We start from the raw sequence: 17,728 nt of genomic DNA on the forward strand, positions 1-17,728 counted from the left end.
CCACTCAGACACAGACGGAATGAACAAACCGGATCATCCGGAGGAATCCCACATGGACACAGAGACATTGAACAAACCGGATCATCCGGAGGAATCCCACACCGACACAGAGGTAACGTACAAACCGGATCGTCTGGACGAATCCCACACAGACACAGAGGGAATGTACAAACCGAATCGTCTGGACGAATCCCACATGCCCTCAGGGAGAAGGTACAAACCGGATCGTCCAGAGGAATCCCACACGGACACAGAGGGAATGAACAAACCAGATCGTCCGGAGGAATCCCACACGGACACAGAGAGAATGAACAAACTGGATCGTCCGGAGGAATCCCACACGGACACAGAGACATTGAACAAACTGGATCGTCTGTACGAATCCCACACAGACAGAGGGATTGTACAAACCAGATCGTCTTGATGAATCCCACACGGACACAGAGAGAATGAACAAACTGGATCTCCTGGACAAATCCCACACGGACACAGAGAGATTGTACAAACCGGATCATCCGGGGGAATCCCACACGGACACAGAGAGAATAAACAAAACGGATCGTCCGGAGGAATCCCACACAGACACAGAGAGAATGAACAAACTGGATCATCTGGAGGAATCCCATACGGACACAAACAGGATGAACAAACCGGATCTCCCAGACGAATCCCACACGGACACAGAGAGATTGGACAAACCAGATCGTCTGGAGGAATCCCACATGGACACAGAGAGATTGAACAAACTGGATCTCCCGGAGGAATCCCACACAGACACAAAGGGAATGAACAAACTGGATCTCCCAGAGGAATCCCACACGGACACAGAGGGAATGAACAAACTGGATCTTCCGGAGGAATCCCACTCAGACACAGACGGAATGAACAAACCGGATCATCCGGAGGAATCCCACATGGACACAGAGACATTGAACAAACCGGATCATCCGGAGGAATCCCACACCGACACAGAGGTAACGTACAAACCGGATCGTCTGGACGAATCCCACACAGACACAGAGGGAATGTACAAACCGAATCGTCTGGACGAATCCCACATGCCCTCAGGGAGAAGGTACAAACCGGATCGTCCAGAGGAATCCCACACGGACACAGAGGGAATGAACAAACCAGATCGTCCGGAGGAATCCCACACGGACACAGAGAGAATGAACAAACTGGATCGTCCGGAGGAATCCCACACGGACACAGAGACATTGAACAAACTGGATCGTCTGTACGAATCCCACACAGACAGAGGGATTGTACAAACCAGATCGTCTTGATGAATCCCACACGGACACAGAGAGAATGAACAAACTGGATCTCCTGGACAAATCCCACACGGACACAGAGAGATTGTACAAACCGGATCATCCGGGGGAATCCCACACGGACACAGAGAGAATAAACAAAACGGATCGTCCGGAGGAATCCCACACAGACACAGAGAGAATGAACAAACTGGATCATCTGGAGGAATCCCATACGGACACAAACAGGATGAACAAACCGGATCTCCCAGACGAATCCCACACGGACACAGAGAGATTGGACAAACCAGATCGTCTGGAGGAATCCCACATGGACACAGAGAGATTGAACAAACTGGATCTCCCGGAGGAATCCCACACAGACACAAAGGTAATGAACAAACTGGATCTCCCAGAGGAATCCCACATGGACACAGAGACATTGAACAAACCGGATCATCTGGAGGAATCCCACACCGACACAGAGGTAATGTACAAACCGGATCGTCTGGACGAATCCCACATGCCCTCAGGGAGAAGGTACAAACCGGATCGTCCAGAGGAATCCCACACAGACACAGAGGAAATGAACAAACCAGATCGTCCGGAGGAATCCCACACAGACACAGAGAGAATGAACAAACTGGAGCGTCCGGAGGAATCCCACACGGACACAGAGACATTGAACAAACTGGATCGTCTGGTCGAATCCCACACAGACAGAGGGATTGTACAAACCGGATTGTCTTGATGAATCCCACACGGACACAGAGAGAATGAACAAACTGGTTCTCCTGGACAAATCCCACACGGACACAGAGAGATTGTACAAACCGGATCATCCGGGGGAATCCCACACGGACACAGAGAGAATAAACAAACCGGATCGTCCGGAGGAATCCCACACAGACACGGAGAGAATGAACAAACTGAATCATCTGGAGGAATCCCATACGGACACAAACAGGATGAACAAACCGGATCTCCCAGACGAATCCCACACGGACACAGACAGAATGAACAAACCGGATCATCCGGAGGAATCCCACATGGACACAGAGACATTGAACAAACCGGATCATCGGGAGGAATCCCACACCGACACAGAGGTAATGTACAAACCTGATCGTCTGGACGAATCCCACACAGGCACAGAGGGAATGTACAAACCGGATCATCTGGACGAATCCCACATGCCCTCAGGGAGAAGGTACAAACCGGATCGTCCAGAGGAATCCCACCTGGACACAGAGGGAATGAACAAACCAGATCGTCCGGAGGAATCCCACACGGACACAGAGAGAATGAACAAACTGGATCGTCCGGAGGAATCCCACATGGACACAGAGACATTGAACAAACTGGATCTCCTGGACAAATCCTACACGGACACAGAGAGATTGTACAAACCGGATCATCCGGGGGAATCCCACACGGACACAGAGAGAATAAACAAACCGGATCGTCCGGAGGAATCCCACACAGACACAGAGAGAATGAACAAATCTGATCATCTGGAGGAATCCCACACAGACACAAACAGGATGAACAAACTGCATCTCCCAGACGAATCCCACATGGACACAGAGAGATTGTACAAACCGGATCATCCGGAGGAATCCCACACGGACACAGAGAGATTGAACAAACCAGATCATCCGGGAGAATCCCACATGGACATAGAGACATTGAACAAACCGGATCATCTGGAGGAATCCCACACTGACACAGAGGGAATGTACAAACCGGATCGTCCGGAGAAATCCCACATAGACACAGACGGAATGAACAAACCGGATTGTCCGGAGGAATCCCACACGGACACAAACAGGATGTACAAACCGGATCTCCCAGACGAATCCCACACGGACACAGAGAGATTGGACAAACGAGATCGTCCGGAGGAATCCCACACGGACAGAGAGATTGAACAAACTGGATCTCCCGGAGGAATCACACATAGACACAGAGGGAATGAACAAACTGGATCGTCCAGAGGAATCACACATGGACACAGAGAGAATGAACAAACTGGATCTCCTGGTCAAATCCCACATGGACACAGAGAGATTGTGCAAACCAGATCATCCGGGGGAATCCCACACAGACACAGAGGGAATGAACAAACTGGATCGTCCGGAGGAATCCCACATGGACACAGAGACATTGAACAAACCGGATCATCCGGAGGAATCCCACACCGACACAGAGGGAATGAACAAACTGGATCGTCCAGAGGAATCCCACACAGATACAAACAGGTTGAACAAACCTGATCTCCGAGACGAATCCCACATGGACACAGAGAGATTGTACAAACCGAATCATCCGGAGGAATCCCACACGGACACAGAGAGAATGAACAAACTGGATCTCCTGGACAAATCCCACATGGACACAAAGAGATTGTACAAACCGGATCATCCGGGGGAATCCCACACAGACACAGAGGGAATGAACAAACTGGATCTCCTGGAGGAATCCCACACAGACACAGAGGTAATGAACAAACTGGATCGTCCGGAGTAATCCCACACAGATACAAACAGGATGATCAAACCGGATCTCCCAGACGAATCCCACACGGACACAGAGAGATTGTACAAACCGGATCGTCCAGAGGAATTCCACACAGACACAGAGAGAATGAACAAACCAGATCGTCCGGAGGAATCCCACATGGACACAGAGACATTGAACAAACCGGATCATCCAGAGGAATCCCACACCGACACAGAGGGAATGTACAAACCGGATCGTCTGGACGAATCCCACACAGACACAGAGGGAATGTACAAACCGGATCATCTGGACGAATCCCACATGCCCTCAGGGAGAAGGTACAAACCGGATCGTCCAGAGGAATCCCACACGGACACAGAGGGAATGAACAAACCAGATCGTCCGGAAGAATCCCACACGGACACAGAGACATTGAAGAAACCGGATTGTCTGGAGGAATCCCACACTGACAGAGTGATTGTACAAACCGGATCGTCTGGACGAATCCCACACGGACACAGAGAGAATGAACAAACTGGATCTCCTGGACAAATCCCACATGGACACAGAGAGATTGTACAAACTGGATCATTCGGAGAAATCAAACACAGACACAGAGGGAATGAACAAACCGGATTGTCCAGAGGAATACCACACGGACACAAACAGGATGAACAAACCGGATCTCCCAGATGAATCCCACATGGACACAGAGAGATTGTACAAACCGGATCATCTGGACGAATCCCACACAGACATAGAGGGAATGTACAAACCGGATCGTCTGGACGAATCCCACATGCCCTCAGGGAGAAGGTAAAACCGGATCGTCCAGAGGAAGAGCACACGGACACAGAGAGAATGAACAAACTGGATCGTCCGGAGGAATCCCACACGGACACAGAGACATTGAACAAACCGGATCGTCTGGAGGAATCCCACACAGACAGAGGGATTGTACAAACCGGATCGTCTGGAGGAATCCCACACAGACAGAGGGATTGTACAAACCGGATCGTCTGGACGAATCCCACACGGACACAGAGAGAATGAACAAACCAGATCTCCCAGACGAATCCCACACGGCCACAGAGAGATTGAACAAACTGGATCTCCCGGAGGAATCACACATGGACACAGTAGAAATGAACAAACCGGATCGTCCAGAGGAATCCCACATGGACACAGAGAGAATGAACAAACTGGATCTCCTGGACAAATCCCACATGGACACAGAGAGATTGTACAAACCAGATCATCCGGGGGAATCCCACACAGACACAGAGGGAATGAACAAACTGGATCTCCCGGAGGAATCCCACACAGACACAGAGGTAATGAACAAACTGGATCGTCCGGAGGAATCCCAAACAGATACAAACAGGATGAACAAACCGGATCTCCCAGGCGAATCCCACATGGACACAGAGAGATTGTACAAACCGGATCGTCCGGAGGAATCCCACACGGACACAGAGAGAATGAACAAACCAGATCGTCCGGAGAAATCCCACATGGACACAGAGACATTGAACAAACCGGATCATCCAGAGGAATCCCACACCGACACAGAGGGATGTACAAACCGGATCGTCTGGACGAATCCCACACGGATACAGAGGGAATGAACAAACCAGATTGTCTGGAGGAATCCCACACGGACACAGAGACATTGAACAAACTGGATTGTCTGGAGGAATCCCACACAGACAGAGGGATTGTACAAACCAGATCGTCTTGATGAATCCCACACGGACACAGAGAGAATGAACAAACTGGATCTCCTGGACAAATCCCACACGGACACAGAGAGATTGAACAAACCAGATCATCCGGGAGAATCCCACATGGACATAGAGACATTGAACAAACCGGATCATCTGGAGGAATCCCACACAGACACAGAGGGAATGTACAAACTGGATCGTCTGGACGAATCCCACATGCCCTCAGGAAGAAGGTACAAACCGGATTGTCCAGAGGAATCCCACATGGACACAGAGGGAATGCACAAACCAGATCGTCCGGAGGAATCCCACACGGACACAGAGAGAATGAACAAACTGGATCTCCTGGACAAATCCCACACGGACACAGAAAGATTGTACAAACCGGATCGTCCGGAGAAATCCCACATAGACACAGACGGAATGAACAAACCGGATTGTCCGGAGGAATCCCACACGGACACAAACAGGATGAACAAACCGGATCTCCCAGACAAATCCCACACGGACACAGAGAGATTGGACAAACGAGATCGTCCGGAGGAATCCGACACGGACAGAGAGATTGAACAAACTGGATCTCCCGGAGGAATCCCACATAGACACAGAGGGAATGAACAAACTGGATCGTCCAGAGGAATCACACATGGACACAGAGAGAATGAACAAACTGGATCTCCTGGACAAATCCCACATGGACACAGAGAGATTGTACAAACCAGATCATCCGGGGGAATCCCACACAGACACAGAGGGAATGAACAAACTGGATCTCCCGGAGGAATCCCACACAGACACAGAGGGAATGAACAAACTGGATCGTCCGGAGGAATCCCACATGGACACAGAGACATTGAACAAACCGGATCATCCGGAGGAATCCCACACCGACACAGAGGGAATGAACAAACTGGATCGTCTGGAGGAATCCCACACAGATACAAACAGGTTGAACAAACCTGATCTCCGAGACGAATCCCACATGGACACAGAGAGATTGTACAAACCGAATCGTCCGGAGGAATCCCACACGGACACAGAGAGAATGAACAAACTGGATCTCCTGGAGGAATCCCACACAGACACAGAGGTAATGAACAAACTGGATCGTCCGGAGTAATCCCACACAGATACAAACAGGATGATCAAACCGGATCTCCCAGACGAATCCCACACGGACACAGAGAGATTGTACAAACCGGATCGTCCAGAGGAATTCCACACAGACACAGAGAGAATGAACAAACCAGATCGTCCGGAGGAATCCCACATGGACACAGAGACATTGAACAAACCGGATCATCCAGAGGAATCCCACACCGACACAGAGGGAATGTACAAACCGGATCGTCTGGACGAATCCCACACAGACACAGAGGGAATGTACAAACCGGATCGTCTGGACGAATCCCACATGCCCTCAGGGAGAAGGTACAAACCGGATCATCCAGAGGAATCCCACACGGACACAGAGGGAATGAACAAACCAGATCGTCCGGAAGAATCCCACATGGACACAGAGACATTGAACAAACCGGATTGTCTGGAGGAATCCCACACTGACAGAGTGATTGTACAAACCGGATCGTCTGGACGAATCCCACACGGACACAGAGAGAATGAACAAACTGGATCGTCCAGTGGAATCCCACACGGACACAGAGACATTGAACAAACCGGATCGTCTGGAGGAATCCCACACTGACAGAGTGATTGTACAAACCGGATCGTCTGGACGAATCCCACACGGACACAGAGAGAATGAACAAACTGGATCTCCTGGACAAATCCCACATGGACACAGAGAGATTGTACAAACTGGATCATCCGGAGAAATCAAACACAGACACAGAGGGAATGAACAAACCGGATTGTCCAGAGGAATACCACACGGACACAAACAGGATGAACAAACCGGATCTCCCAGATGAATCCCACATGGACACAGAGAGATTGTACAAACCGGATCATCTGGACGAATCCCACACAGACATAGAGGGAATGTACAAACCGGATCGTCTGGACGAATCCCACATGCCCTCAGGGAGAAGGTAAAACCGGATCGTCCAGAGGAAGAGCACACGGACACAGAGAGAATGAACAAACTGGATCGTCCGGAGGAATCCCACACGGACACAGAGACATTGAACAAACCGGATCGTCTGGAGGAATCCCACACAGACAGAGGGATTGTACAAACCGGATCGTCTGGAGGAATCCCACACAGACAGAGGGATTGTACAAACCGGATCGTCTGGACGAATCCCACACGGACACAGAGAGAATGAACAAACCAGATCTCCCAGACGAATCCCACACGGCCACAGAGAGATTGAACAAACTGGATCTCCCGGAGGAATCACACATGGACACAGAGAGAATGAACAAACTGGATCTCCTGGACAAATCCCACATGGACACAGAGAGATTGTACAAACCAGATCATCCGGGGGAATCCCACACAGACACAGAGGGAATGAACAAACTGGATCTCCCGGAGGAATCCCACACAGACACAGAGGTAATGAACAAACTGGATCGTCCGGAGGAATCCCAAACAGATACAAACAGGATGAACAAACTGGATCTCCCAGACGAATCCCACATGGACACAGAGAGATTGTACAAACCGGATCGTCCGGAGGAATCCCACACGGACACAGAGAGAATGAACAAACCAGATCGTCCGGAGAAATCCCACATGGACACAGAGACATTGAACAAACCGGATCATCCAGAGGAATCCCACACCGACACAGAGGGATGTACAAACCGGATCGTCTGGACGAATCCCACACAGACACAGAGGGAATGTACAAACTGGATCGTCTGGACGAATCCCACACAGACACAGAGGGAATGTACAAACCGGATCGTCTGGACGTATCCCACATGCCCTCAGGGAGAAGGTACAAACCAGATCGTCCAGAGGAATCCCACACGGACACAGAGGGAATGAACAAACCAGATCGTCCGGAGGAATCCCACACGGACACAGAGAGAATGAACAAACTAGATCGTCCAGTGGAATCCCACACGGACACAGAGACATTGAACAAACCGGATCGTCTGGAGGAATCCCACACAGACAGAGTGATTGTACAAACCGGATCATCTGGACGAATCCCACACGGACACAGAGAGAATGAACAAACTGGATCTCCTGGACAAATCCCACATGGACACAGAGAGATTGTAAAAACCGGATCGTCCGGAGAAATCAAACACAGACACAGAGGGAATGAACAAACCGGATTGTCCAGAGGAATACCACACGGACACAAACAGGATGAACAAACCGGATCTCCCAGATGAATCCCACATGGACACAGAGAGATTGTACAAACCGGATCGTCTGGACGAATCCCACACAGACATAGAGGGAATGTACAAACCGGATCGCCTGGACGAATCCCACATGCCCTCAGGGAGAAGGTAAAACCGGATCGTCCAGAGGAAGACCACACGGACACAGAGAGAATGAACAAACTGGATCGTCAGGAGGTATCCTACACGGACACAGAGACATTGTACAAACCGGATCGTCTTGATGAATCCCACACGGACACAGAGAGAATGAACAAACTGGATCGTCCGGAAGAATCCCACACGGACACAGAGAGAATGAACAAACTGGATCTCCTGGACAAATCCCACACGGACACAGAGAGATTGTACAAACCGGATCGTCCGGAGAAATCCCACACAGACACAGACAAAATGAACAAACCAGATTGTCCGGAAGAATCCCACACGGACACAAACAAGATGAACAAACCAGATCTCCCAGACGAATCCCACACGGACACAGAGAGATTGGACAAACCAGATCGTCCGGAGGAATCCCACACGGCCACAGAGAGATTGAACAAACTGGATCTCCCGGAGGAATCACACATAGACACAGAAGGAATGAACAAACTGCATCGTCCAGAGGAATCCCACACGGACGCAGAGAGAATAAACAAACTGGATCTCCTGGACAAATCCCACATGGACACAGAGAGATTGTACAAACCGGATCATCCAGGGGAATCCCACATGGACACAGAGGGAATGAACAAACTGGATCTCCCGGAGGAATCCCACACAGACACAGAGGGAATGAACAAACCGGATCGTCCAGAGGAATCCCACACAGACACAAACAGGATGAACAAACCGGATCTCTCGAACGAATCCCACATGGACACAGAGAGATTGTACAAACCGGATCTCCCGGAGGAATCCCACACAGACACAAAGGGAATGAACAAACTGGATCTCCTAGACAAATCCCACACGGACACAGAGAGATTGTACAAACCGGATTGTCCGGAGGAATCCCACACGGACACAGAGAGAATGAACAAACCAGATCGTCTGGAGGAATCCCACATGGACACAGGGACATTGAACAAACCGGATCATCCGGAAGAATCCCACACCGACACAGAGGTAATGTAAAAACCGGATCGTCTGGATGAATCACACACAGACACAGAGGAAATGTACAAACCGATCGTCTGGACGAATCCCACATGCCCTCAGGGATAAGGTACAAACCGGATCGTCGAGAGGAATCCCACACGGACACAGAGGGAATGAACAAACCAGATCGTCCGTAGGAATCCCACACGGACACAGAGAGAATGAACAAACTGGATCGTCCAGAGGAATCCCACACGGACACAGAGACATTGAACAAACCGGATCATCCAGAGGAATCCCACACAGACAGAGGGATTGTACAAACCAGATCGTCTGGACAAATCCCACATGGACACAGAGAGAATGAACAAACCGGATCTCCCGGACAAATCCCACACGGACACAGAGAGATTGTACAAACCGGATCGTCTGGACGAATCCCACACAAACACAGAGGGAACGTACAAACCGGATCGTCTGGACGAATCCCACATGCCCTCAGGGAGAAGGTACAAACCGGATTGTCCAGAGGAATCCCACATGGACACAGAGGGAATGAACAAACCAGATCATCCGGAGGAATCCCACACGGACACAGAGAGAATGAACAAACTGGATCTCCTGGACAAATCCCACACGGACACAGAAAGATTGTACAAACCGGATTGTCCGGAGGAATCCCACACGGACACAGAGAGAATGAACAAACCAGATCGTCTGGAGGAATCCCACATGGACACAGGGACATTGAACAAACCGGATCATCCGGAAGAATCCCACACCGACACAGAGGTAATGTAAAAACCGGATCGTCTGGATGAATCACACACAGACACAGAGGAAATGTACAAACCGATCGTCTGGACGAATCCCACATGCCCTCAGGGATAAGGTACAAACCGGATCGTCGAGAGGAATCCCACACGGACACAGAGGGAATGAACAAACCAGATCGTCCGTAGGAATCCCACACGGACACAGAGAGAATGAACAAACTGGATCGTCCAGAGGAATCCCACACGGACACAGAGACATTGAACAAACCGGATCATCCAGAGGAATCCCACACAGACAGAGGGATTGTACAAACCAGATCGTCTGGACAAATCCCACATGGACACAGAGAGAATGAACAAACCGGATCTCCCGGACAAATCCCACACGGACACAGAGAGATTGTACAAACCGGATCGTCTGGACGAATCCCACACAAACACAGAGGGAACGTACAAACCGGATCGTCTGGACGAATCCCACATGCCCTCAGGGAGAAGGTACAAACCGGATTGTCCAGAGGAATCCCACATGGACACAGAGGGAATGAACAAACCAGATCATCCGGAGGAATCCCACACGGACACAGAGAGAATGAACAAACTGGATCTCCTGGACAAATCCCACACGGACACAGAAAGATTGTACAAACCGGATCGTCCGGAGAAATCCCACACAGACATAGAGGGAATGAACAAACCGGATTGTCCAGAGGAATCCCACACGGACACAAACAGGATGAACAAACCGGATCTCCCAGACGAATCCCACACGGACACAGAGAGATTGAACAAACTGGATCTCCCGGAGGAATCCCACACGGTTATGGAGAGAACGTACAAACTCCTTACAGACAGCGCTGGGGTTTTGAACCTGGGTCAGTCGTGTTGCAATAGCGTTACACTGTGTGACCGTGCCATCCTAATGTTAAACATAAATATAAATGTCACGGTATACAACCCTATTCAAAATTACCAGCCCTCAGAGGAGACAACTTCACTCTTTAATCTATAAATTTCCCTCTAACCCAGATTTTCCTCGTGGACAGTCATCCTGGTTGGAACCCGAAGACATCTGAACTTCAAATGATGAAAATTACTTCAATAAAACTTTTATGTGATAAAAAGAAACCTTTATTTCAATGCTGATAAAGACTATAAAATGATAAAGGCAGTTTGTTTATAAATAGTGACATGTTGGACAGTACTTCACACAGAGTTGTTATCAAACTAAATCTGTCCCTGAGTCATATCAGGAGATGTTCGGGGAGTGAGGTGGTGAAAGAATTCAGTTTATGAGGGTGTTAAGAATGAAGATGGAGGTTTAGGGAGGGAATTCCAGAGTTTAGATTCTTGGCAGCTGAAAGCACACGGTCATTGGTAGTGCAATTAAAACCATCAGTAGGAGTACACAGAGTTATCAGATGGGCTTTTGACTGATTGTTGGAATTCAATCAGCAAAAGTTCCGAGTGAGCGGGACTTGAGGAGATAGCGGCAGCAGACTGTTGTCTGAAATGAAGCTAGCTTGGGGTTAGAACAGGAGAGGAAGCCAACAGTAGCACTGGAAGAATAATGTAGACGAGAGGTAATATAGTCGCACTATGCGCAGACTGGCCTTGAAGAGCCACTGAGCAGCATACACTGCATGGAAGGGGGCAGAAACTAGGATAAGAAAGTGGGGGGAGAGGAAGGAGTACAAGCTGGCAGATGACTTGTGAAACCAGGTGAGGGCAAGGCGGTTGTCTGTCTTCCATGGCCCACCATCCTCTCCTAGTCGATTCCTTCTTTTTCAGCCTATCCCCTTCCAGCTCCCTCCTCCATCCCCACCCCCCACCGGAGCAGCCGGAGGAAACCCACACGGTCACGGGGAGAACGTACAAACTCCTTACAGGCAGTGGAGGGAATAGAGCCCGGGTTGCTGGTACTGTGAAGCATTGTGCTGACCACTACACTACCATGTCATGGTATCCACAATGCTTCCTATGAATTACATATAAATTTTCAAACACCTAGATCTTTGCACTCACACTCCAGACACCCAAAACGATTGATAATCACCACTGACTCCTGGCTGCATTCATACATATGCACACTTCTCAGGTCAATAGGGTGTTTTTGGTTTGCAATCGACCCCAGTCTGCAGCTCCAAGAACACCATTGTTCTGAGCTACATTTTAAACCCAATCTACAAACCATATTCAGATCTGAAGACTAGTTGCTGTTGAAATTAATATTTGCTATGCACCATAACCCCAGAATTCATCCTAGCAGCTTGCAGACAGGCAGAGTAAGGGTGTGCAGAGAAAATTATGGACGATTTGATGGAACAAAAATAAAGGAACAATTTCCATCAGCTGGGGGGTTGGAAATGAGAGGGTCAAGATATGCTTAGGAGTTTTCTGTTATCTCTCTATTGTTATAGTCATAGTCATAGTCATACTTGATCTGTCTTCTACAGCTTGAATTGATGGTGGAAGCGAGTTTAACAATAACAACAGGATTGTGTAAAAACTGGAAGGGAAGAAAATTGTATAAGGAAAGGCAGGGAGATTGGGATGATTTATCACAGAGGGCAAGGCGACTCCTTTTGTGTTGCAAGAGAATAAGAAAAAGATTGTAAAAGAAAAGTTTATTTTGTATAAAACCCGTATTTTGGCTAAGTTCAAAGTGATGGGAGTCGGCAGATCACACACAAAGATATTATTAAAATTCCAGGTTCTAAATTAAGGAAGGGAGATTTCCTTTCCTGACTGAGTACAACAAGCAGTTCTTGGACTGGATGGCCTAATGCTGATGTGAGCAGGACTCGGGATTTTAAGCCAAGGTCAAAGAGGGGGAGGGGGGTAAGGGGATGTGTAAGGGGCAGATTGAGAGTGTAGGAGAGAGCAGCATCCCCAGATACTCACTCCTCTCACCAGTCTACAGTGCCTATGTCTGCAGCTGGACAAGGTCCAGGAAGCTGCTGCCCAGATGTTTCCTCTAAGATTAACAGCTTCAATCACAGTACCCTGGGAGAGTGACACAATGAGCCCCTCTCGTCCAATAGCTGAGTGCTCCGCTCTGCATCTCTCCATCCTAACTCCACACCCTCCCCCACTGGTCTCACTCTAAACAGGACAAGAGTCTAGAATAGTAAATATTTCCCAGCCTTCCATCTTCTATGCTATATATAACCCCCAAATCCTTCAATTAGTTTTCAACTTGGAGTTCACTCCAAGTGTGGAGGCTTTGCCAGGTTTATGTGTGGATCTCTGGGAATTCATATACATTTGATAGCATCAGAGCATTGACTTTAATGGAAAAACTCCTGAAGGCTGACGTTACTTTATTACATGCTTCATGTGAAATGAATTTCAGGAGATCTATATATAATCCTGCCCCAAATTCTCAATGGCATCCTTGCCCATAAAGCTATCTAGGTTATATACAAAAGCCACTTGAACCATGTTGGCCGGTGGTGTAGTGGCATCCACACCGGACTTCGAAGTGAGTGGTCCCGGGTTCATTTGGGACCATTCACTTTCCATCTGCGCTGGGCTGAGCATCGAGCTAGCAAAAATGCTAAAGAAACAGCAAAGTTGCTGCCTGATGCACCACAAAGCGCAGAAAGGAACAAGAACAACTTGATTAAAGACAATGCACCCATATGATCTATAAAAACTCCTCATCCTGTGATTGGATTTCACCTTTAAACCTGTTCCTTGTATCCACTAATCTGAATATAAACCAGCAGGTAACACACCTGTGGAAGTGTTATTCTACATAAGTATTGACCAAACCACTCAATTACATCTCAAGTACCCATTATCGTCCACACATCCCAGTCCCTCCAGTGAGTTGCATCATGCATTTGAACACATGAGCAGGTACAGAAGTCATAAACAGGGAGTGAGCCACCTACCTGGGAGGCAGGTGCAGTCATAGAGCGCGTCACCAAGTGGGCGGCAGGTGCCTCCGTTCTGGCAGGGCGAGGGGGAGCAGGGCACGTAGATATTCTCACAGTGGTGACCAGTGTACTCCGGAGGGCAGGAGCACTGGTACGAGCCAATCTCGTTGAGACAGGTGCCACCGTTCCGGCAGAGTGAGGGGCTGATTGCACACTCGTTGACGTCCTGCTTGCAGATGGGGCCATGGAATCCGGAGGTGCATCTGCAGATATAATGGCCTTCGAATGCAACGCACTGCCCTCCGTTGGCACAGGGATTGGAGGCACACGGGTCCGCCTGCTGGCACTGCTTACCTAGGCACCAGTGTAAAGTAACCATTAAGTACAACAGTGGATGACACAGCAAGAAAAGAGTATGCAAACAAGGCCCCCTTTCCTCTCACAGTTTATGCATCCTCCTCCTTCCACACACAGAATTCCCCATCAGTGACTCCACTCCCGACTGAATCGCTCCTCATACTCTGAGCCCTCAGGGCCCGCTAAGTAAAGGAGGCCACTCAGCCCCTTGACTCTGTGCCAGCTTTCAATTCCACCACTGTATTATAACTTCATTGTCCCAATGAGATTCTAGAATTCTTCAGATCCTTCCACAACAAAACCCCACATGTTTCCAACGACTCCCAGCCTCAAGAGTATCTGGGGAAGAATTACAACTTTTCACAAATATCACAAATTCCTAGAACAATTCAGCTCCAAGTTTAAGCTTTTCACTCCTCAATCAGGAACTTCCCCATGAGAGGGAATTGTTTCTCTCTCTCTCTGTCTATCTTCTCAGCCCGTGTATAACACATTGGAGCAGAATGAGGGAAGTCAGCCCATTGACTTTGCTCTGGCATTCCCTTTTAACTCCATTCTCCTGCCTTCTCCCAGTAACCTTTGACGCCCTTATGAGTGAAGAACATACCATCTGCTGCTATATAAATACCTAGTGACTAGGCCTCCACAGCCTTCTGTGGCAATAAATTTCCACAGACTCACTACTCTCATCCTCATCCCTGTTCTAAATGGAACATCCTTCTATTCTGAAGCTGTGCCGTCTGGTCCTAGACTCTCCCACTATTGGAAACACCCTCTCCACGACCACTCTTTTGAATATTCAGTAGGTTTCAATGAGATCCTCTCTCATTGCTCTAAATTCCAGTGAGTGCAGGGCCAGAGCCATCAAATGCTCTTCATATGTGAACACTTTCATTACTGGGATCATTCTTGTACACCTCCTCTGGACCTTCTTTTTCCCCGCTATGATCCTGCCATAGGGACTTTCAGACTCCACAAAGAATCTATCCTTTCATGTACTGGAAATAGTCCATCAGTGTCCCATTGAACTCAGCCCTAGTGAAGGGCATTGTGTGTGGTACCCATCTCCCGTGAGGGTCAGTGTTAGTGGATACCACCCGCCCCCCATCCCGCCATTCCAAGACATGGATCTGAACGAGCTGCAACATACCTGCCCAGCCTGGTGGGCACCGGCACTTGTACTCCCGCAGACTGGTCGTCAGCTGGCAGCTGCCCCCGTTGCGGCAGGGGTTGCTGAGGCACGCGTTGTCGACGGGTGTGAGGCAGAGGCGGTCGGTGAAGCCCAGCTTGCACGTGCACCTATAGTCGATGGTCTGGCCGTTGACGATGGGACTGCAGGTGCCCTCGTTCTTGCAGGGTGAACTAAGGCAGGGATTGTGGAACTGACAGCGATCTCCCAGATACCCCAGGCTGCACCTGAAGGGGAAAATGAAACCTCTCCATTACTGCCCAGAGCAGACACAGGGCACTCTACTGGACACAAAGGTGGATCAATACTTTGCTTCGAGGCTTTTAAACCCCCCAAGGGGCTTTACACGAGGGTGGACACCAGCACATACATTCAGGTAGCTCAGAGATAGATCTCAAATTTCATCGTAAAGCAGAGGGGCAGGAATCAGAGGGAGATGTGGATCAGGAGGGATGTGAAGGTGGGCAGGGGTCTTTGCAGGAGGAATGATGCGAGAAGCTCGTGGAGAGTGGATGGTGTGGAGAAAGAGGTGGCAGAAAGGGGTGAGGTCACTCACCTTGCAAGACCAACCTGGTCAGAACAATGTAAATCTGCTTTCCTGCTGCACTTCAGAAGTCTATCACTGAACAAACAGCTACCGCCAACAGTCTGTGCTCATTAACATTTATCACCCCCCCCCCCCCCCCCGCCGAATCAGATTTCCCTCAAAACTTCACCTGCCTACCAGGTTGCTTCTGTTCGCCCTGCTCGATCCTTGTCCCCTTCTCTTAGTTCCACCTTTGACGAACTGCTACAGAAGCACAGTGAAGCGTATCCTAACTGTCGCATCACAGCCTGGTATGCAAACACCAATGGCCAAGAACGACAAAAGCTACAGAAAGTGATGGACACAGCCCAGCCCATCACGGGCAAAGCCCTCCCCACCACTGAGCACATTTATAAGGAGCACTGCCACAACAAAGCAGCGTCCATCATCCAAGACCCCAGCATCCAGGCCAGGGTCTCTTCACACTACTACCACCAGGCAGAAGATACTAGAGCCTTAGGTCTCACAGCATCAGGTTCAAGAACAGTTATTACCTGAGAACCATCCTGAACCGGAGTGGATAATTTCACCCAACACAATTCTGGGCTGATTCTACAACCTACACACTCACTTTCAAGGACTCTTTACAACTCATGATCTCAGTGTTTTTTTTATTTCTACAGTTTGTCTTCTTTTGCACATTGGCTGTTGGTCAGTCTTTGCTTATGTATAGTTTTCCGTAAGTTTTATTATATTTCTTTTTTGTCTTGTAAATGCCTGCAAGAGAATTCATCTCAAGGTAGTGTAAGGTAACATACCGTTAATACCTTGATAATAAATTTAATTTTGAACTTTGACTCTTCTTTCCAGGTTATACATGATATGACTGTCTACACCTCCCTGATGGAGTCTCCTACCAGTGCACAACCAGAGTTCACCCAGACACTTCCTGCAGCCGTCCATCACACTGGATGGCTGCCTCTCATAGGATGCTATTTTACTACTGGATGTGAATCTTCGTGTTGCCCAGCCTTCTTCCTGACCCACCAGAATTCATTATCTTCATTGTTATCTGTCTGGGTCCACCCTTGGCTGCAATCACCT

General features: G+C 49.0%; 1 protein-coding gene across 2 annotated transcripts in view; it reads right to left on the bottom strand.

Moving 5' to 3' along the window:
• Positions 1-17,728, bottom strand: part of notch1b (notch receptor 1b) — a 119,824-nt gene that overhangs the window by 64,377 nt on the left and 37,719 nt on the right. Inside the window, exons 3-4 of one of the 2 annotated variants that reach the window (XM_072240431.1) lie at positions 16,060-16,325; positions 14,568-14,906 (exon numbers count right to left, since the gene is read on the bottom strand). In XM_072240431.1, the coding sequence (XP_072096532.1) occupies positions 14,568-14,906; positions 16,060-16,325 (605 nt within the window). The remainder of the gene's footprint in view (positions 1-14,567; positions 14,907-16,059; positions 16,326-17,728) is intronic. The other variant, XM_072240432.1, reaches the window with a different exon arrangement.

Source organism: Mobula birostris, chromosome 22 (genome assembly GCF_030028105.1).
Source record: "Mobula birostris isolate sMobBir1 chromosome 22, sMobBir1.hap1, whole genome shotgun sequence".
Lineage (NCBI taxonomy): Eukaryota > Metazoa > Chordata > Chondrichthyes > Myliobatiformes > Myliobatidae > Mobula > Mobula birostris.